Source organism: Pyxicephalus adspersus, chromosome 1 (assembly GCF_032062135.1).
Source record: "Pyxicephalus adspersus chromosome 1, UCB_Pads_2.0, whole genome shotgun sequence".
Taxonomy (NCBI): domain Eukaryota; kingdom Metazoa; phylum Chordata; class Amphibia; order Anura; family Pyxicephalidae; genus Pyxicephalus; species Pyxicephalus adspersus.
Genome location: NC_092858.1, coordinates 167,547,524 through 167,571,456, shown reverse-complemented (window position 1 = coordinate 167,571,456; position 23,933 = coordinate 167,547,524). Strand labels below are relative to the sequence as shown.

The 23,933-nt window shown below is 38.4% G+C and overlaps 1 protein-coding gene across 1 annotated transcript; it reads right to left on the bottom strand.

The window, feature by feature from the left end:
* Positions 1–4,255: 4,255 nt before the first annotated feature.
* ETS2 (ETS proto-oncogene 2, transcription factor) lies at positions 4,256–23,777 on the bottom strand. Its single transcript, XM_072398305.1, has 10 exons — positions 23,517–23,777; positions 15,141–15,214; positions 12,059–12,176; positions 11,387–11,506; positions 9,956–10,156; positions 9,353–9,424; positions 9,018–9,242; positions 8,131–8,394; positions 7,451–7,569; positions 4,256–6,569 (listed from the first exon to the last, which is right to left on the bottom strand). Exons 1-10 carry the CDS (start codon positions 23,764–23,766, stop codon positions 6,354–6,356), a joined length of 1,659 nt encoding a protein of 552 aa, XP_072254406.1. The 5' UTR covers positions 23,767–23,777; the 3' UTR covers positions 4,256–6,353.
* Positions 23,778–23,933: the final 156 nt, after the last annotated feature.

The following is a 23,933-nucleotide window of genomic DNA, read 5'->3' as shown; positions in this document are numbered from 1 at the left end:
ATAAGGCATCCCCCTGAAAATAAGCCCTAGAGCATATTTTGGCCTTCAAAAAAAAATAAGACAGTGTCTTATCATCGGGGAAACAGGGTATATTCATGAGATTATAAATGCCTTATGCAGTAATAAGTAGAGTGGGGATGAGTTAGAATCTTTCCTGAATTTTTGTCCTCAATATTGGAGACACAGGCAGCAATAATAATCTTCCAGATATTTTAACTATTTCTCACCCTACCAAAACCAAAAAAGAACATAAAAAGGGCAGTATGTATCCATTATATAAAGAGATGGAGACAGATTTACTAATATATTATATACTAATATTTGCATGTGATAAGTGACAGCAAATGGTGGTAAAAGTGAATTTTATTAAATAAATGAAGCTCATTATTAAATCATTATATGTTTTTTTTTTTTAAATGCAACCAGTGTAATGATACATACACACGATTGAATATTGTCTTTGAGAAAGATATCTCACAATCGCAACAAACGACTAAAAGATGAATGAAGGAGCACTGTACATTCTGTTCTGTTTTATGGAGAAGGGATGGGGGGGAGAACGAGCGAGCAGCACCCCACTGCGTTCTTTTACCTATACTTGCATTACGGTCGTTCATCCTATATCGTTCATGGATCTACAAGGACAGATCAGTGAACAGCGGATGACCTCTGTACACAGCTTGTATCCGCTAAGAATCATCTGACGTGTACATAGCCTAAGTATCTGACTTGGACTGGGTATCAGCCTTTTGCAGTCCCCTTCTAGGGGTGAGAAGAAGAAGCAATCTAAGGTGCCAATAAGTTATTATGCTAAGATCAGATAAAAGATCATGGGAGAACCTGGGTAATCCTGAAAACCCTGGAATGCATCTGGTCCAGGATTGAAAACATTTGCCAAATGAAAGCAAATGATTTTTAAGAAATCCATTCAAGGTTTGCTAGATCCAGGATATCCAAGACAACCTAGACTCAGAGGAAATAGGTTGGGTGATATTGGTCATTGGACTCAATTGGACCCAACAAAAAAAATGTGAAAAATACTAGGTGAGAAGTTCCTAAAATGGGCTTTTTACTTTTATGCTTTATGGGGGCTGGAAGTTAAGATTAAATGATTAAAATTAAAGATTGAACGTTTTTGGACATTTTTTTTAGAAGTAGAAGCAAGCAATACATGGAGGAGATTTATTATATTAAGGATCCCTTTGTAAAAGGATGAAAATGTTTGGCCATTATTGAAGTGCCAAACACCTTCAAAGCATCATTTGGAAGTTCAGAGAATGTTTTTCTTTTCTTTTTATTGTTTTAAAAAGAAGTTACAAGAAGAAATAACAATGGAAAGGAAAGACAAGAATCCAAACACTAATAGAGTTGTGTATTGATATTTTTCTTCATACGAGGTCACAGGTCTCCTAACTTTATTTTTTACTTTTTTTTAGCAAGGACAAAAAAAAAACTAAACAAAACAATTTCCTATTTTGTCGCCTCTTTACATAGGGCACTTCCCTTCTCTGTATACTCCCCCGTCTTCCTCAAATACCCCCCTCGTCCCAGCAGCTAAATCTGGAAGCATTTGTTTGTCTTCCTGCGTTATCGGACGAGGAATGTTAAATAAATTGTGGAAACTATTTACATGTGTATCTGATAGAGTTTTGGAATATGTGAACCTTTAATTTAAGGGATTCTTATCTGAAGTGTTGAGGAAAAAATGTAATTTGATAATGGGTTCAAATTGGTGTAGGAAAATAAAGTGACAGCCGTGGGAACCATTTCTATCTTCTCGAACATTCCATCATACTACAAAGAGCCGCATCAGATAGAAAGACAGAATTAGAGAAGGGGGAATACAAATATTAAGGACTAAAGATCACTTCATACAAAGTCATGGGTGGCCTCCTAATTGTCTATAGAGGACCACCAATTGTCCACTTTGTGGCCATGAAAAATATCATCATCTAATAATGTACTGTTACACCAGTTAGTGGGTTGTGGTCATGGGCATAGAAATGGGGGTTGCAGAGGTCTTTAGCAAGAGAGGGGCAGAAGAGGAGATCTTCTACCAATGGCTTTTTCTTACTGGTTCTGTATAAGGTTTTATCACATGTTGAGCATATAAAGCTGGGACTCTCATGTGACTATGGGGAAATCCAGGAGTGAAGTGGGGTCCCTGATTTGAAGTGGTGGTTCTGATGTAAAGAAAGGGCAAGCTAGATTTAAAGGAAGTCTCTTAATGTGAAAAGAACTCTGATATAAAAGAGGTTCCGTGATGATGAGGAGCTTGTCCTAAAAGGTAGATGCCTTCCCAGAAATAAGCACTGAGTCCCATCGATCAGTGGTGCTTTGGGAACACCACATCGGGGCCCTTAGGTCTGTAGCTAAGGCAATTGTTGTGGTGCCATTGGGAAGGGCACAAACACAAATAATGTATTTTTTGTGCATTGTGTTAATGATGCAGCACAAAGGTGTGAACCCAGTTCTAGTGGGGATTTACGCTCAGATTTCCTTTTAATATCTATGTGTCTGTAGTACAGGAGGTAAAGAAGAAATCACAAGGATCTAATTAATGTTTTTTTTGCTCTGTGATCATTACACATTGACTCCAGCTGTATCCTTCCTTAAACCAGGCGAAACTTTTTTTTTTATTGTGGCATTTTAGCACCCTACACCCAGGATTCTTTCCTTGTAAAGATTCTACATGGCTCTTCTTGACTATGGGTGGATTCCCTAGATGCCCAAACTGCATTCCTAGCATTGTCCCTTCTGTACCTCATTTCAGCTCATACTCCTAATGCTCTCAAACACACCAGTGAGAAAGCCAACAGGTGAAATGCGTCGGGCAAAGAGACGTTATACCAAAAACTTTTATATCATTAATTGTAGTAGGATTATGCTGTCTAGTTAATGGTTGCAGATCACATGATTAGAGAACCTGACCAATTTGCAGAGTAAGAATAATTAGTAAGATAATTTCCAACCATTCTCAATGAAAGTCTATTACTCTGACCATTATTAGTCACCACCTTCTGTTTCTGATTAGTGTTTAATTGAACAAAACTATCCTAAAATTATTACTTCCAATATTTAAACTCGATTGCCTTCTAGAATAATTCCAAAACAAATTTAGATCTAAAGGAATGCCTAAACACTACTAATGAACCATCATTTTTTAAGTCTCTGATTCTTTATTAAAAACTATATTTGGTAGCCTATAGTACCGGCTTATTAGACTAACTTGTTTTCTTTTGTACACTTTATGTTAATATTAATAATAATCACTACCAATATTCCCTCTATACTTTAGGCATTGGTAACTGTGTGGATATATCATATTCCCATATTATGTATTTTCCAATCTTGTAAATTATATGCAATTGCTTAAAAATCCAATTTTATTTTGCTTAATTATACAGTTGTTTGAAAAGTCTCTACATGTTCACTGAGGAAGCCCAATGGGCGAAACGCGTCAGAATTGAGACAATAATCATTCCTACAAATAATAATTAGTCAGGTGACTTGTTTAGTAAACCTGGCATTCTCCCTTGTTTTTGCATAGGAGAGCATACCCAATCGCCTATTCAATATATCATCACTGTACATATTGTATTACCTTGCTCATATGTCATAAAAGCATTTATACCAATTTTTTTAGTTTAGCTACTCGAAACCCCAGTCTTTTCCCTTTGTTTTTCTTTTTTTGATAAGATGATTAATATAGGTTAATCTATGTAAAGACCATGGTGAATAATCCCATGTTGTTCGAACAGGTTTTGACTGTAAGTATACATACGGTATCTAAATATCTGTGTTTACTACAATTTAGTTTGCCGACTTACTCAATACCCATTCTGAGTCTGAGCCGTTCTTCCCTGTATATTAGTTGTAATTATTTTAGAAACAGCCTTATATACACACACATTCTGTCCACTGCATAGATTTACTTATCAACCTAATGCAAATTAGAATGAGCCCCCAATTTTGGGTTTTAGTTGGGCTTTAAAGAACAGGGTTTAAGTTTATTCTTAAACTGATATTTAATATGGGGCCTCTGGACACATCTAGGCTCAGACCTGCAATGGAGAATGGGCACGTCACTCTGGGGGAAGTTTCTTCCCCTTTGAGTGTCACGCGGTTTCCCGCGCATGCGTGGTTCAGAGTCCATAAGTTTAGTAGTCTACCTTCCAAAAGGTTGGGGGACCATTGTTCTAACAGGACCATATTGGCCAGAAATCTAATCTAATCAGTTAAAAAGTACACAAGATGTGTTAAACCTCCCAAAAAGAGTTTTATTAGAATTAGGCCTTGTTTATTTTGGTACAGAAATATACGCTTCAGTTTACAAGGCACTTTTTGTTAAAAAATACAACCTTCTGGGAAAATAAAAACAAAAATGAAACAAAACCATATACATACATTTCCAGTATATTTGCAGTAAAAATAGCTGCTACACAAAATCCTCCTCGACTACGAAAGGGAGGCAAGATACACAGAATCCAATGATAAAATCAGATGGTGGCAAGGAAAGCAACACAAAGAAATTTTACAGGATGACCAGTATTAAAAAGTATTGATGAAGTATTAATGAAGGGGAAAAAATTACCAGTATATCAGTTCTTGGTGTTTTAACTTAAAGCTGTGGCTAGATCAGCACGGTAAGCTACTAACCAGGAGCCATCCTGAAGTTGATAACATCGATCATCAATATAAATAAGCAATATAGGAGTTGCACGTAAAGCTTGGATGGTGGCAGGAAAACCAATAAAGCTGACGTTGCCTTGAAGAGGCTTCATTTCCCACTACGGAAACAAAAATAAGACCTATGTAAATTAGTTCATGACATCTGGGATCATGCCTCTAAGACTAAAAACAGTGTTCATATTTCCCACTAACAAAATAGAATATCAGTGTAGCAACAAATTGAATGGGCCATGGTCATTTGTTTGAAGTTCCTAAAAAAGACCCAGTCTAGACTGGTTGATATGGACTATTTGTTGCCCAGTGGTAGTTTTATCTAACATTGGCTGCATCACCAAATGGCGGCATCAACAACTGATGAGTACTTGTTGCCAAATCAGTACATTTTTTGTGAAAATACAGGTGGTCGGATGTTTAAAGTCTTTGCTGCTTTGGCTAATCAGAGATAAATGAAGGCAAGCTACAGGAGGAGTTTACCAGATCTTCTAAAATGGCTTTCTGCTACCACAGAGGAAATAATTTTCAGCTCTCAAGGCAGCCGCTGTTGAAACCAAGTCACTGGTGTCAGCGGGAAATGCCAGTTACAACCAAACATGACCATTGGTGTTATGACACCAGTTCTGCCAAGCAATGTTGGTGCCAGAACTGCAGACACCATCAGATGGGAGGTCAACCAGTCACAGGTCAAGGAACCACTAGAAACCTTTGGGGAAACCCTAGGGTTCCACAGAACTCTGGCTGGAATGGCTGCTCTGTACATTTACACACCATTTAATAAAGGCCAGGTCATGCTCCTTAGGTCTGCTTAACCAGAAATACAACATAAAGTATCCATTCAACTGCAGGAACCTCACAAGAGCTAGTGCCTATCGTCATAACCCAATCTTGTAGCCACAAATGTATTTCACTGCAAAAAGGTTCGCTTTCCCACAATGGCTGCTACCATCTGGGTCTTCATGGAAAAGGGTAACATTTCTGTGTAATATATTTCTTTACCTGACCACAAAATACCCTATTGAGAGGACTGATGTACAAATTATTTAAAAAGCATTTTAAATGCCATTATACTTCTTAAACAAACAATAATAATATTTTACACATCTGAAACTCAAATAATAAACAAATTCCTTTTGGAAAATAATAATAATTATGTAAATATGAAAAAAAATGAATACACAAAATATGTACACTCAGCTTGAAATGGTTTGAAAATGTCCACAAAAGCGTGCAAACTCAGTGGGAAGGAATCACATGTTAGGTGGTAAAGTTTTCTTCAGAGATGCACATCAGGTGCCAATTTTTACAGCATTTAAACTGTTACCAAGATTCCTGCTTGCTCCATAAATGAATTAAAATGATATTTCTCACCCCCCCCTCCCATTGATACAATTTTTTTTTGTACAAAAAAGTACATGCTATCTTGTGCAATTTTTATTCAAGTATGGGCAAAGTTCCTAAGCGCCATTTGTGGGACCTCTGTACATCCAAAGCTTCAAACAAGTCCTAGAAATGTCTCAAAAGTCTTTTGCCCTTCAGATCCCACGGATTTCACCAACAAACAGTTCCTTCATCTTGAACAGGCCAGCCCATCATCTGCGACCAGAAAAAAAAAAAAGGGTAATTTCTTTCACAGTTTTCACAGCTGTTGTTCCATGAACGTCCGCTTATTCATCTGTGTCCGGCTGAACGCCTAGCATTGCATGCAGCTCTTCCGCTGAGTAACCCAAAAGATTATGGAGATCGCAGACGAATCGGTACACGTATCGTTTCCCGGACGTCTTGTGAATAATGTTCTTATCGTAGTAGTATCGCAAGCCGCGGCTTAGTTTTTCATAATTCATCTTAGGCTTGTTTTTCCTCTTTCCCCATCGCCGTGCCACCTGAGAATACCAAAGAATTATGGATTAAAAAACGTGTACAGGCATATCTACAAATCGCCAAAATATAAAATGGGTTATACAGTCTCAAAAGTGGTGCATTCAATGCAAAGCGTGAGCATCCATTAACAGGTTCACCGACAACCTGCAGATGCGGATTGAGAATGACTACTTGGACAGAGGACGAAGTTTAAAAGAATGAAGGGGAGATGCCATGCTGCTGTACCCATTGGAGAGCCAGTCATAAGTGTGAGCCATTGGAAAGTGGGCAAGTCATTAAATGAGGAATAACTAAACCAGAAAACCTGGTATACTTTTAAAAGTCTTCTCCTTGCCAAATATAATTATTACTTAGCCTATGGAATCAGCACAAAAAAATACACATGTATACAATCTATAGATCACAGTATGTTTGAAGTTTTGACTTGAATGGACCTAATATTAGTGTACACTTGGAGCATGAAAGCAGTTTGCGGTAGAGTTTGGTTTGACCGGGTATACTAATAAAGCTGAGACCTTAATTGTGCATTTGTTGGTTTGAGGTTTCATTCAACTTACATGGTGAATGATCTTGTATCTCCCACCTAAACTTTAGGTAATCTGTAATTAGGGGGCCCTGCAGTTTTAGCCATGACTATCGCAGAAGTCTAGCAATTTAAAAAGATAATGCATGGCCCTACATACCCCCTAAAAAGGTAATAAACATGACCAATTTAAGCACATTTGGGTGTAGCATGGTGCACTTCTAGAAGTATTTGATATCACATTATAGAAACACGCTAAGATAAACATAAGAGATAAAACTCCAGACAGTGAACTGATACTAAATAAATATCTAAAGAATGAAGGGAATAATCAGTGTGAAAAAAAGATAAGGCACAAACCTCGTCTGGGTCAGTGAGCTTGAACTCCCAACCGTCCCCAGTCCAACTGATAAAGGGTTGGCAAGATTTGTCGGTCAAGAATTCTAGCAGGAACTGCCAAAGCTGGATAGGTCCACTCCCTGAAAATAAAGCAAAGTGCATGGTTATCATATGTGGCATCAATTTTATTATTCAGACTCAAAGAAAAGGAACCCACGGGCTAGTTAGCACTCAACAGCTAGAGAACAAAGAAACAAGGTTATAATACTACTTCTACTGCCCTGGTTTGGCCTAAATGTTGGAATGGGCAGAACCAGGCAAGAATATTCTTGTAGTGAAGGCAGAAATATAAGAACCTTATCCATTCCAGCTCAGTAATGGAAGTTAAAAGTTCTGTTATCTCTGGCAAAGCAACAGGTGTAATGGAGTTTTTAGGTTAAAACACTGTAAATGTCAATCCCTCCGCCCCTATGTTTTTTCAGGAGATGTACTTTTTTATTGTTGCTCAGACATATGCTGTAAGAACATTTCCTTTCTTTGAAATTGCATTCCAAACTTTCAGAATATGATTGAAAAACCCCAAATAGCAAAAAGAACAATAACAGCTTTACAAGACAAAAGCACAGATTATGACTCAGGCCTTTGTCAGCTTACAAGAAGAGGAGATAAGTGCCTCTTAAAGATATGCTCAATGATCTCACCTGTGAACCCGGCAAGAATGGCTGCTGGGATAACTGGTTTGCCTTGCTCCACCGGGTCATTCCGGTCTTGTATGTAATCTTTGAAAGACATGGAAGGCTTGTTCAAGCACAGAGACTGGCTTGCGTCTTCTTCAAAGCTTTCATAGGATGGAACTCGCTGCATGTCTACCAATGAGGACTGGCTGGTCCATGAGTGCAACAGGGAGTCTGTGCTTTCAAAACTCTCCAAACCGCTGTCCACAGAATCCAAGTCAACAGATTTACCTGGGAGAAGATTGAGAAGAAATTTTTAAAGCAGCCTCTCTCAATCTTTTACCTTGGGGAACCCCTGAATTAACTTTAAAGTCTTCAGGGAACCCCCTGCTATGACTACTGGATCCACACTCACTGTACATTAGTGTGGTGGTCAGCAGGAAAAATGATCCACATTGCTGGCCATTGGGAAGAAGGTCACCCTTACAGAAAAGTTCATTGGGTCAGTTCAACTGACCCGAAAGTCACAAAATACTTATTGCTCAAGCAATCCCTAGCAACCTCCAAAGGAACCCCAATTGACAAACACTGATTTTGAAGGTTCTGTATTTATAAAGAAACAGTTTATTATAAGAGTCGGCTTCAACAATAGTGCTGCATTACTGGGTCGTTCAGTAACAGTATTGTTTTCAAAGAATCAGCCGACTTATCAATTTGCATTGTGAGAAGTAGTAAAGCCTGTTGATGGCAAACATGGTTGACCCATGACCAAGGTCCAAAAATATTTAAGAAACTATACACTTCATTTAAAAAATTAATAAAATATATGTTGTAAGTTGCTGGAGCCTAAATTTATTTTTTATTCAGATCCACCATCATAACACAATCTCCATCGTTCATTGCTATATACTCACCAGAGGTCAGAGAACCCAGTAGGATGTTCATGTTACTATGAAAGTTCGGGTTCACAGAGGAGTAATTGTTGCTCATTGCTGATTTCATACAAGGATAACTCTGGAACTCTTGCTTGACTGGAAGGAGGTTTGGCACTTGTGGTGGTGGGCATAGATCATTGTACATTTCAGTTTTTGGATAACTTTGTACTTGAGATCCGCAATGCATGGGATCCATACTGAAGCCTACAAGGAAAGCAGAAGTGCAAATATTAACATGAGGACTTTAATATGTACATAGCAGTCCATAGGGGTAGGAAACAGGTGTTATAACTTAAGGAAAAAAAAATACTTACTCAGCGAATCCATATTCACCCACTGGGTGTGATTGGAACCATCAATATACTGCCCCTGCAGCTTCTCTTGTTCTATAGAATGAAGGATAAAAAAATATAGTTAATTGTTGCTTTCTGGAAGTTGCCACAAGGTTTAAGGTTATCAAAGACTGTTACAGTTACTAAAGCTAAGAGTAATATTACCCAAGATAAGTAATACAGCCCTTGGGTCAGTAATGGTTTTTCTCTCCTCTGTAGGAGCAAAATTGACATGAGTTACCGGTATGGGTGATGATTGGCTTTGCCTTTGTTTAAGCAAAAGCAGCAAAAGATGTAGGGTGTGGTGGACATTTGTCTTTTATTTAACCTTCGTGATTAGGTTACTAGATGTTATGGGGCTTTGTCTGAACATTTTCATTCTTTTGCAAAAAGCTATGCTGTGCATTCCTATAGTGGTGGAAGAGTGAAAAAAAAAAAAAAAAATAATGAATGAGAAATAAGTGAATGACTTCTCTTTAAAAGGGAGGAAGCCTTATTTGTGGAGGATGGTTTATATCGCCTGTGAACATCTAAACAACGTTCCCGGAACCAGTCAAATGACATTCTGCAAGCTGGCCTAATTACCTTTCATCATTTGTTCCAGATGCTCCCAGAGGATGTCACCCACAAAGTCTGGGGCTAGCTCCAGGAATTGCTCCTTTCCTAGGCTGCACAATTCTTGACCATTCATGATAAACTTATGGAAGTTCACATTCTCCAAGGAAAACTCATTGGCAGCCCAAATGAGCCACTGGCAAACTTGATTCTCAGTCCATAGCCATGGATCTAGAAAAGAAAAGAGGCTCATGAAACTGTCCAACCACACATGAGGACTCTTTAGCAGTAAAAGAAGAAAAGAAAATCATCTTACACACAAACATAAGCAGAATCTTAAATTATGGGATTTACGGTTGGGTTGTCAGATCTATCAGATTCCACAATATCATATCAATTTCGCACTGACCCTTTAGCATATTTCCCCATAAGCAAACAAACGTTTGTAAGGTAAATGCGAGTTCTATTTATAATGGTAAATGTTTTTGCCTCTGGTCTGGTGAAATGACAAACACACGTCTATTCTGTGGAAAATGTGCACAGGATGACTAAACCGGGTCACGCTGAGAAATCTAGGAACATAGTTTAAATAACTGGCGGTTGCACAATAGCTGTAGTAGATTTCAAGCGGGGAAATTCCTGTGACGTCTTTATTCATTCAACTTTTCTTCAAACACTTCAAGACGAGGTTAAACCCTTCTTACAATTGCAGGACAAATAGACTGCAATGACTCTAGGACAAACACTTCCGTTTTTTTGACAGGGCATGGATCAAGATGCAAATGGTAACACTATGCTATGATAACAGTCTTTGTGCAGTGTAAATACACACAAACAAAATGATGACCTCTGTTATATGAAGAAACTGCTGCTCCAGGCTACTAGGTATTATAATTATAGCCAGAAGACAAAACTTTTATCTAGGAGATCTGACTATATGAATGCAGAATGGCCATCCCTGGCCTCTAGCAGAGAATAAAACCCTAGGCTCTTGGTTTTATGTATTAGAATGAATATCAACCAAAGACATTATGAGCCAACCAAAAATGTTTAAATTATAGAAAAAATGTTGAACCGCTTCATGCTAAAAAGTTCCGATCCTGAAACATCAAAATGATTGGGATAGTGGTCTCTAATGAAAAGAGTTAAAAAGGCAACTATAGTCATTTGAATTCAACAACAAAAAAAGTCACCTTTCAGGTCAAACCCAACATCAAAAAATGCAAAAGGAAATAAAACCTGAAACACATCACCAACATACAAAATGGCTTCCCACACGCCAAGAAACCAGCTGGGCTTATCAATGCAAAGACCATTCTGCCGAAAAGTAATTAAAACCAAACTCGATGTGCTAAGCACCACTTTCTTTATTGGATGTAAAATAATTGCAGCAGCACACACATCCCCAAACCCACTGACAATGAAAGGATTGTATAGATAATAATAGAGAATTCAACTCACTGATGGGGATGCCAAGCCGTCTCTGCTCCTTTGTAAACCCATTAAAAGTGGCCTTCAGAGCTTGACTCATGACTGCCTTGCTGCAGGGTGTCAGGAGAGGTAATTCGCAGCTGCTGGAGTCTGGAGAAACATTAAATGTATTTTATATCAGCGGATACCAAAGACTGATCACATATGCTTCACTATAAATAGATGAGAACTACCAAAGTGTTTTATTGTCAATCCAGCATGCTGATCGGTTATGGCTCGATATCGGCTTCCAATTACATTAGGAGAAGCCGCCATGCCATGATATGGGTCAGCGCATTTCACACTTACTCTAGGAATATTTGACTACAATGCATTGTTGGGGCAGTTACAATGGTTTTCTTTTTATCAACCAGTCATTCTAGTGGTGCTGACCCAATACTTGCCTCCTAATCTAGGACACGTTGTGCTATAGGCAGAACCCACCCCAATTTGTAGCAAAATGCATGGTGTTGCTTTGGCAAAATGGACTTTTCAGTTTATTGGAGAGAAGTCTTTGTGAAGCTGGATTGACTGCAACAAATAGTGGACCTAAAGTCAATTTTGTTTGTTTACTTTGGTCTGGCTTGGAAATACCCATTAACCCTAATTGCTTACATACTAACCCCCCCCCCCACCTTCCTCAATTTAATATATTAAATTTACCATGTGGGAGAGAGTCCAGCCCAGTGGGCACTGCCTGTTCCTCTTCATAAGCATCATATGCCGAGAACAGTCCAGTGTATATCGATGTTGGCAAATTGATGTCAAATGCCAATTGTCGCTGCAAAACAAAATAGAGAAACCATTTGTTAGATAACTAGCAACCTAAAAAACATATGCAGTAGTTACTTAAACAATGGCTAAACTTTGACTCAAAAAAAAAAAAAAAAATAAAAATAAAAAAAAAGGACCAGTCACCCTGCACAGGTAGGGAGGGAGCAAAGGTGACTGGTCTTTTTTTTTTTTTTTTTTTTTTTTTTTTTATATTTTCTTGTATCCAACCCTCCGCCAAGGTCTTCTCCTCCTCCTGTGTCATTGTATCCATTTGTCATTCACAACCCCTATTTAATGTACATCACTGCATAATATGTTGGCGCCATATACATAAAGATTAATAATAGGCTGCTTGTAAGTAGGACACCCTGATGGATCCCACCAAGAACCCCGCTCCAAACCCAAGCTATGTGTAACCCAACAATGCCATTCTACTTCTCCGGATTTGCAAAGGCATTTTGTAAACTCCAAGTAGATTGAAATGTCATATCCATATTCAAAAAATGTTGTACCTGAAGATCAGCTTTCCAATTAAAAAATAAAGTATCTACAAAACACTATACTCTGCCATTAACCACAGAAAATTCTTCATTTGGGTCAGATTCATTCACCAGTGCCAGGAAGGGATGGTGATAGTTACAATACAGCGCCAGTTTTAGTTCAAGCCTTGTTAAATAAATGAAGGCACATGGATGAGGAAGAATTCAGCAGCCTAATAAGCAGCACCTTCTATAAATACAACGTGATGAGCTGTCTGCATAATTATACCTGCCTTCTCCCAGAGATTACAGGGGAAGATTACTCCATATCACCTATGTATACATTCCTTCTCTCTATATCACATCTCATAGCAGAACAAGGCTCTATTCATTCATGCTGTTTGGGTGCTAAAAATAAATGCTTTTAATTATCTCTTGTCAGCAATTACTGGCCCAGAGGGAAGACACAACACACCTTGACATGTCTGCTAAAAAGAGTCATTAAAGGGTCACCTATAGTCACTTAGGTCTTATCTGTTTGTATGGACTGAGGCAAAATAAGGGCGAGGCAGCTTTTGAACTTCCTAAAAGAAGGTCACATGTGTCAATAGAATCATCCAATGAGACAAAACTGATTGGATTAAACTAAATCCAGAGACTCTCCAACAGATGGATGTAGAGCTCTTGATAGATTTCATCTCCATTGTCTGAATTGGTGGAATTTTGTGGATTGCTTCCAAGCCTTTAAACAAATATCTAAGTGTGAGCTGGAGAACCTCATATCCATAACCATCATATTGCTACATCTTGCCTTGGGCAAAACCCTAGGGCCCCCCACCATCATCAGGGTCCTGAATACAGGCTGCTCTGCTACTGAGGGCCACACTCCAAGCATGCCTCATATTTGTTGAAAACCATTCCTGTCTTGTCTTTGAGATTACCTGTACCTCTCAAACTCATAATTGCTAGGCTTAAGTAATAACTAATGGTCCAACATGGCCACAGTTTCTTAGGTCATCATTTCTCAATTATTGGGTTGACCAGAGGGGCAAGCAGAAGGTAACCCACATGTTTATTAGAAGAATACACAAGGCAACCATATTTGCTCCATGTACTTGAGGCTGAACTTCTTGCATAGTAGGGGGCTGAACTTCTTGCATAGTAGGGGCAAACAGAAACTTTGCTTTACTATCCCTTCCATCCCCATATTCTCATTAAAGGAATTGTAAATAACTCTTAATTTGGCTTATCCTGCAACCTCAGCATCTGCTCTGTAGAAGAACCTATATATGCATATATGCAAATATCAAACAAGTACACAATAATCCAAAAAGGTATTGTTACAATATTAGCCAGCAAAGTGTGCCATCATAATAGACCAGACCATTCCTATTTATCCCCATGATGTAGAAAACCCCCAGGGCATACCATATTGTTGGCTTTAAATGTATGCCAAGCATCCAGCACTATCCACATAATATCCATTGTTTTCACACACTTTACAAACCAAATACACAAAGAACAACCAGATTGTCTGTCTGCAAACAGGTATATTAATCATAAACCAGCAGTCTGGACAGGGACAGGTTGGGACACAATAGCTGTGACTCAGCCCATATCTATAAAAGCAATGAGTGGGGCGGGAACACCAGGCTGTGTGCAAATATTCGGGGCTGTGTCAATGATAAAGGGACAAGAAGCACTGTAAGAACACACAATCAACTGGAAACCTGAAATTCCACCATTTAGCAAACAAAGATGTGAGCCACACCAGACCCATTGTTAGCCATCAAGCCAAACAACATTTACAAATACACAGAATGAGAAAAACAAAAGCATGCCTGGGAATATGAATGGTAAGCTAATCAACTGGAAATTGCAGAATAATTTTCTATGTAAATTAAACAGAAAGTTTATTCGAAAAGTATTTAAAAAGGTTTATTCTCCAATTGTCTAAAAGTGAAAGGACAATTTTAAAGTTGACACCAGAACAGAAAGAGTAGTTGATCAGTAAATCAGATCTGGTTGGTAAAACATTATCAGCAGGACAGGAAGAGCGGCTAGATCTCTAACTTGATAGGATAAAAACCATATGGGTTCCAACCCTATCCAAAAAAATCTAAAGTAAAGGTCAATGGGAATGTTTTTTAGTGGCGATTTTGGGTCAGAACCCAAATGCTCAGCTACTGCTTCAAAGAGATGGGATGGGGGGCAAGCAGGAACCCATCACCTAGTGTAGTCCCCATTACGAAGCGTTATCACCTTGGGCCAAGATAACCTGACACCTGGATGAAGCTTTAAACAGAAATTTTTGGTTGAATATCCACTTTTGGATAATTGATCCTTGCTAAAATAAATAGCTTCTGTTCCCTGTTGCCCCAGCCATGTATATTATTAAGGTGCACAATTGTATATAATCAATCAAGGTCTCCATAGGCTGACTTTGTCAGATAAAAATAAATTAATAAATTAAATAGTGAATTTGCCCTTACCTTCAATACGCCTCTATGGTTGTAAACAGGAGCCACCTGATCCATGTTCCGGATATCAAACTCTGTCATTGTTCCTGTAAAAGAAAATACAATTTACTATACGGCTGGGATGTATCGTAGGTCCCTGGGCTACCCCAAGTAGTTCTGTATTAGAAAGGCTCTCTTAGAAGCTATTATAGAGGAAGGATTTCTTGGCGCTGTCTGTGATGACTCAGCCCCCTTTCTAAGAGATAATGAGCAATGGAAAAAAAAAAAAGCAAAATGTTTATTGCCTGTGGTTAGCAATCTTTGATGTCTGGTAACACAGGACAGTGCTAAAGTTTACCATCACACCTCTGTACTACACCAAGTCATTCTTTATTTACATGAAACAAGAAGTGTTTCAATCAACACTTCCAAATATCGGCCTTTTGTCTTACCCCAGCTGGGGGTTATCAACTCAAAATCTACATATTTAAGACTGACAATAGCAGAAACCTCACACTTCTTATATGCATGAAACAAAGAGAATTTGGCCAACTCATGGAATAATATTCAATTTTGTAACAATTTTGGGAAAGAATTTAACACCTAGGTGTCTAGTAAATCCCAGATTTATGGCTTTTTAAACAAACATGGTGGAGAATGGTCTATGTGTTTTCAATGGCAGGGAGTGATTTTCCAGAATGTTTGGTGAATATAGGATTCACATTTTTATAAACAGACCCCATAGTGTGATAGGTGCATACCTATGAGCTTATCAGTAGCCTTAGCAATGCATTGGCTGCATTCATTCACTCATACAGGTACAGATTACCTGTAATAACTTATTTGGCATGGGCATGCGTGATTATTTTCCCCAGATACGTTCAATGCCACAAAAGGATCTATTGGCCAACAAAAAAAGTTTCTAACTGCAAAGTTTTTAGCCCTGTACACGCCACCCCTAAACTACAGAACGCATGACCAGTGTGACTTTGGGAGATCAGTGCTCCCGACAACATTCGTAGTCCTAGAATGACAACCCTGCTCCTCTAAAGATACAGTAGAGAAATTGTTGTCACCCTAGGACAAGAAATGCATCATTAGAAAGGCACAAAGTTAAGGAAAAGCTACATATTTAATTTTGTTCTTGGATGTAGACTTTAGACTGATTGTATCATCAAAAAGTTCTGCAATCCAGAAATGTGCATGAATCAATTTACAGTTAAACTTTCCTAACAAATCTAAAGTCTGCTGCAGACAGAAGGAATCGTGTTCCAAGTCCCAGTGGCCAAGTATTGGTCCAATAACCTAGTCCTGGTCTGCAGCTGAGAATAATCTGTGAATGATGTTTGCAAAAACAGCCAAGAATTGCACAGGCTCTAATATTCACATGAATGTGTCAAGTGGGCATTATGAATAACGCCTGGCAAGAAGAATACAGATGTGATCTCAGCGAGAATAAAATAATGGAAGTGTTATTCACCTATCAAGTATGCGCCTAGTAACATAGTTGACATTGGATTCATTTGAATTCTAGTTCTGAGTTCTATTTCTAATTTTGAGTTCTATTTCTAGTCATTTTAATGTATCAAATAATAAAAGGAAGACAAGAAAACAGAATCCTGGTGGCTTGCAGGTTTCCCACAATGGAGCGGTAACATTTTTGCTAGAAATGCACCATCATCAGTGCCTGGTTATGCAATATGTTTTTGCTGTAACGCAGTCGCCTTGAAAGAACATGAAGAAAATCAGTGTTATGGTTTCACAAAGCTATATCCGGCCTCCAAGGCCTGAGCTGTGTTACTGAGAGGAGGAAAGCAGATACGACACATGCAGGCCTCACGTGCTGAAAATCATGTTTGTGGCCAGATGATACATGGAGGCTGCTTAGCAACGAACCCATTCAGGATCTGAGCGCCGGCACCGTTAACCCTTCTCTTCTCCTTGGGGCTAGCGCTGTTAAATTGCCGGAAAATTAGACCTGGAGGGAGTTTGATCATTTTTAATGATTCACAGGCTTAGGGATTGCACGCAGGGGCCGAGATTTACCTCCATTAGATGGGAATTCGGCAGCCAACCAATTTTCAGGGTTCTATTTGGGTATGGATAAGTTGGATGTGTTGCCAATTATTGATGGAAAGTTGTATTAGGTGTATGAATGATTGAGAACATCAAATCATATTTCTGATTTCTTTCGATCTAAAGAAGACCATGAGAAGAGCAGAATCTAATTTTTATATGTGCAGTGTCTTGGCGCTTCGATTACCGATCAGAAAACGTAACGTGTTGGCCAGTTGACCGAGAAATTGCCATTGGATCAGCTAATATGCACTAACATTTACATGTATTGGTTTTACATATCGTAACCAAACAAATTCTATCTGAACTCCCCGTTTTTCACAGACATTTTCAAACTTCAAGCTGGAAGAAAAGAGCTATAATGCTGTAGCAGCCAGTCAGGGGTTTCCTTTATAGGTCTAAAATAATACCTGCAATAAGATTGGTTGGTATGGGTCATCCAAATACAAAGCCCAATCATCAGTATTGATAAAGTAGTATTGGATCCTCATTGCCCAATTTGTGCTTCAATGGCAAACCCAACCCCATGCTGCCTCTTACTTTACAGCCAACAATTATATTTCTAATACCTCAGTGATATTACAGGTTGTAAATGGCAATATTGCATTTACTGTTCCCAAAACTGTAAACCTGCAAGGTTAGGAGAATGAAAGTATTCAATGACTCCAAAATACTAACTAAACACATCTAGAAGACAAACAGCCATTTTCAAAAATCAATTTACCAATAGTGGCAACAGGACACTTTGAAAAAAATGGAGAGGAGCTAAATTTATTAATAGGTGCATCAGTCAAACCCTTAAGGCAATTTTGTAGCAAATATAAACCTTGAATGCCAATGAGTTTGCTAAAGCACCATAATGCCATTTTTTAATTGGAATATACTTTTACTTTAGCCCAAGGTTGTCCAAAGGCTTTCATTATAGCAATGTGCCACCCATTAAACTAATTAGTTTCAAACAACTCAACAATCAAACTGGGGTCAGCTGGTGGTCTTAATCCCAAAGACAATTGAAACTGTTGAATCCATTCCATTATGTTGGAAAACTCATTTAAATGCCAAATCTATGGTTGGCCAATCAAAATTCTCTACAGTAACAAGATCTATAAGGTTTGTTATGCACTCCATCTATTTCCAGGACTTGAATGAATGAGCCCATTAGTATATACACACAGAGATATTCCAAGATAAACATTTAACTTCTGACCCCAGTCACCATTACTTCTAAGCCCCAGAGGTCTTTGTACTGGGATAATCTCCTTGTCGGTTTTGAAGCCATTGCTCAAACACATCTAGGTAATAGGAGGAAGGGGGAGGTGGGTGTATACAGAGCACCATGAATGGAGCTCACACACCTATGCACCCAGGTCAAACTACAACATTCATTTCATACCATGTTACAGATGAAACACGCGCCTGGATTATCTGCAGCACCTTCACTATTCATCATCCCTACCTTACAACCATCTAAAGCCTGGCCAGGGAAGGGATTTGCATCATTGTTATGAATGAGAGTCAACAGATTGCAAACATTCATGACTCACTCTGCACACGGTGAGAAAAAACAAGAGAACCTGGAAATACAACTCTTTGTGATACATAAAGCCATAATATTTTTTACCTATGGGGAAGTTCTGGATAGGTTTTCCTTTTTATGGTTGTATTGCAATTAGCTGCTTTTTAGTTTAGATCTTGATTAAAGGGTTGGGCTGCCATGACTTTTACAAGAAAAGTCAACATTTACATATAGCAGCTAAATTTATTCTGCCATTACCATTTAAATAGCAGCGCCAATTTAAAATTGTATTATTCCAAACACTTGGAAGTTTGTTGCAAGTATTATCAGCTTTTAAAGGATTGAATGGTGGCCATGCAAACACAGCAGCTTGACCCAAAGTTGAGTTCATGGAGAAAGATAGAAGGGATCGGTTGTAACTGTTTCTGCTGACTGATGGGCTCCAAACTTAAAGACGCCAAAAAAATTTGCCAAGCCAATTGCTTGGATGTTATTCTGACCCAATGACACCAAATGAAGAATAAAGATAAAGTCTTTGCACCTTATCTTTCTGCTCATTTCCAGGTCATTGACTGAAACTATTGAAGCAAAAGAGGTCACTATGATCTCCATGCAGGCAGCATTTTTCAATGGCAGCCTTCATGTTCATCTCATGACACGTTTCCTTTAAACTTCTGCAGACCTCCTGAAACAAATCACAACAGAGTGTCATTAAAAAAAAACAAAAAAAATCTATACCCCGCTCTGTCCAATTTTCCATTTCCCCCCTCCTCCATCACGGCTTTTCAAAACTAAAATTAATTTCTTTGGTGACATACATTTAAAAGCCTGATCTAGTCCTAAAAAAATAGGGGGAGGGAAGCCCACATCAAAGTGTCCCTCCCCAGCGACAAAATTAGATTCCTTTGTCTTTAAAGTACAAAGGCTTCATTATCAAAGTGGATGTAACTTAATGTATACAAAAACATGGCTGAGTTCAGAGACGGATAATTCAAACAGCCTTGAGCTAAAAGACTTTATAGAATTTGGTTTGTATTTCTTAGCACCCTCCACGTCAGAGCTTCACCACCATCAGAAAATGAGAATTTCACATTGCTGCATTTTATTTACGGTGACCGAAAATAAGTGTGGTTAAAAGTTTAGCAGGGAGGTTCAGAAGAGTCACCCACATCCTACAAACAGAGGTAAATGATGACAATAAACAGTATAAAATAACCAGAAGAATGTCAAAACATTAAGGTGTATGCTTTACACTTCCTTGACGTAATGCCATTGGCGTGAAACATATCAGACTATACATGCAGCTGATATGTCACACAACAGATGTTATTGTATTCATCAGCTCCTAAGTATTTTTAAGGCATACAATAATTATCTCACATGGTATATATTGTAAGCTCATGCCAATATAAATATATAAGGACTGGTCCACTTAGTAATTATATATATTCGTCTCCATTAGACCATAGACACAGAACAAGGGACCTTTTCATTATCATGGGATGGACAATATGTCTATCTTTGCTTCCCATGTTTATGCTCCGGGCGTGGCATTTGATAGGGGCATCTCCATATTTCAAGGGGCGCAACCAGGAACAGAGCAACTGGGGCATTTGCTAGAGCACTATGGGGATATTTACAATGATAAGCCCAGCCAAACAAACAATAAGTGGCTTAAATAACGCACTTGATAAAAAAATATGGCGGCTCTCACATTCTCTATTGGGATGTAAATCTTTGTGCTTAGATTAAATAAAAATGGTCACACATGGAGTAATAAAATTAATAATAAATTAGAGTACAGCTCCTTGCATTTGGTGACAAATAAAGATTGATGGGTTAACCAGGCCAAACCCAAATCCAAGGCATGGGTTGGAATTTCATCCATATGGGAGCATTGACCGCTCCCATATGGCGGTGCTGACATTGCATGGTAGACATAAAATGGGAATATTAATCCATAGCGCGATTGCATTAGATTTAAATTGATTTTCATGATTGACTACAAGTTTTTGATGTACCATCTGCTGGTTTGATGTTCAGCATTCTGATTGCTTTTACCATGTTATCCAAATAAAATATTGATTGTGGGACTATAAATTCCAATATTATAGTAAAACAAATGCTATGAGAAATCAATTTTCCTCATTTTGCCCAAACATTGATCATAAATATGATCTCACTGATCAGTTGGAAATATATGTAAGAAGTGGTGCCCATTGGCTTTGCCCTCAGTATCAGAAGTTATGTGTTCTCTCACCTGTGCCAATATATGCTGCCATGTTATTAATTCTCTATATACTTATCACTCGGCTGCTGTTTACCCAGCAAACATGCAGCAGCCTCTGACTAATGCAGCCAGCCTGAAATAAAAATATTACTATAATCAACATGTAGGCGGGAGGAATTTTACAGACAGGTAGAACCAGGTCCGAACATCGCTAAGAGCTGACAAGTTCACATTCAGAACAATTATACTATAAACCTGTCCCTTCTGAAATTACTTTTGAAAGACACCTATTAGAAGAAAGTATATAAAAGTATATGCAGCCTTTATAGGCCCATAGACAATGAATGCAGCATTCAGGAGCCAGTCTGTCCAATCTGGGGTCAGTGGCCAAATCAAAAAAAAAAAAAAGTCACTTTCATTGTAGCAAATCACTTTTTACCTTCTTCTACAGACACCAACAAGTTGGTTAGACCGGCATCCCATGCACTTGTTATATGATTCATCTCATATTTCCTTTTAATAATATTCAACATGAAACAGAAATCATGCCCTATTTTGCTTTTGGCCTTCCCTTACCCCTCTGTTATATTAGGTCTGTTTGTTGTAGGCAAGCAATGTTTTCTATTGTAATAAAACAAATAACACATACAAAAGCTGACATATTATTATTATTATTAAACAGGATTTATATAGCGCCAACATATTACGCAGACATATGGTGATATACATCTCAAGGTGTAGAGAGAGATCTGAATATGAGAAATCAGAAGATAGATATAAAGATGTTCTGTACCCAGTAATCAATCACTTGCCATGTATTGTACTTTACTACAATACAAAGTATAACACAAGGCCATTATCTCCGTGCAGCTGCATTAGGGTCTGACAAATGCACTTGTAATCTATTATACATGAAAGCAAGAAAACTTCCCAATCACCATCTATTAGACCTGGCACAACACAATACCAGCAATCTCTGTACAACCTCAGAACTGATACTTTCTTATAGTTCTCTGAAAGCACACACATGGACTAGGAGCTCCCGGCTCCGGGGTGCGCAACTGTGCGACTTCCCCAGACCTTACAGCAATGTATAGGGGTATATGATGTATGGAGTATATACAATGCATAGGGGGGTATGTAATATATACTATGTAAGGGTATGAAGTGTCTACAATGCATGAAGGATATAGGCTGTATAGGGGGTATATGATACATGGAGTATATACAATGCATGAAGAATATATGATGTATAGGGAGTATAGGATGTATGGAGTAAATACAATGCATAGGGAGGGTATGTTATATATGCTATGTAAAGGAATGAAGTGTCTACAATGCATGAAGGATATAGGAAGTATATGATGTAGGAGTATACAGTGTATACATTGTAAAGGAGATACAAAATATATATAATGTAAGTATGGCATGTACAAAATGCATGGATAATATGGGAATAAAGTACAGCTGAGCTTCTGTCCCTGGGGTGTGCAACTTTTGTTGGCTTTTCTAGTTGTCAGAGATGTATACAAGGTATAGAATATGTAGAGTGTATACAATGCACAAAAGTTAAAGGGATTTATAAAAATGTATAGGAAGTATAGAATATATGCCATGTAGGTGAATGGAGTGAATGCAATATACAGGGGGTATAGAACAGATACAATGCAGGAGTATGAAGTGTGTAGAATGTACAAAGTTTATAGGATTTATAAAATGTATACGGGGTAAAGCAATATACAATGTATGGGTATGGAGTGTGCACAATGTTATAAAATTTTAAAATGTATACAAGGTTTAGAATATGTAGAGTGTGTGAGTGAGGAGTGTATACAATGTACAAAAGTTATAGGATTTATAAAATTTATAGGGAGATATAGAATATTTGCCATGTAGATGTATGGAGTGAATGTAATATAAAGGGGGTACTGAATTTATACAATGTATGATTATGGAGTGTGTAGAATGTACAAAGGTTATAGGATTAATAAAATGTAAAGCAGATATAGAATATATGCCATATGGAATGCATAGGGGGTATATAATGCAATGCAAAGAGAATGGGGAGAGTATAGCTGAGCTCCCATCCCTGGGGGGTGCAACTTCTATTGGCTTCTCCAGGTGTCACATGAATGTATAGTGTAAAGGGGTATAGAATAAATACAATGTATGGGGGGCATGGAATATATAAAGGTAGGTGTATGGAATACAGACAATCTATTGAGGATATACCATGTATAGATGTATGGGAACAGAGTACAGCTGAGCTCCTGTCCCTGGGGGGTGCAACTCCTGTTGGTTTCTCCAGATGTTACAGAAATGTGTACAATGTATAAAGTATATATAATGTATAGAGTGAGTATAATATATAAAAGTAAATAAAGTATGGAGTGCACACAATATATTATATATATATATATATATATATATTTCTGATCACCCTTCACGTGCTCCCCATCTATGATCACCACCAATATAATCTGTAACATTCCTAGGGCTGGTAACATAACAAAGGCTCCATGCAATGAATCAGGAGACATTCTCTAGAGAAGTACAAATAAGAAGTGAGATTTTGTGAACTCCTTACCTTGGTATGAGGTCTCAGTCCTGGTTCCCAGTCCCCCCAATGCCCAGTGATCCTGGCAGTGATCAGAAGCCTGATTCAGCAGTAATAAGTCCACAGATTGCGCTCGGATAGGGCTCACAATATTCCCAGGGGTGAGAAGCTCCGAGTCAGCTAGCGATCCTGAGCGCTGCTTGTGTCTGCTGGAGCTGCAGGGAGTACACAGCTCACAGCCCAGGCATGGAGGCGGGGCGCGGCGTGAAGACACGCCCATCTGGGAGGAGAATTCCTGCATGGTCACACCTCTTCGGCTGCTTTGTGAATGGGCTGGGTGAGGTCAGCAGTCATTCATAAAGTCTGATAATGAGCCAGGTGTGAGGTCTGCGGCTTGTCAATGCAATCAGGACACCTGGGGGGGAATGTTCCAATACAATGATAGGG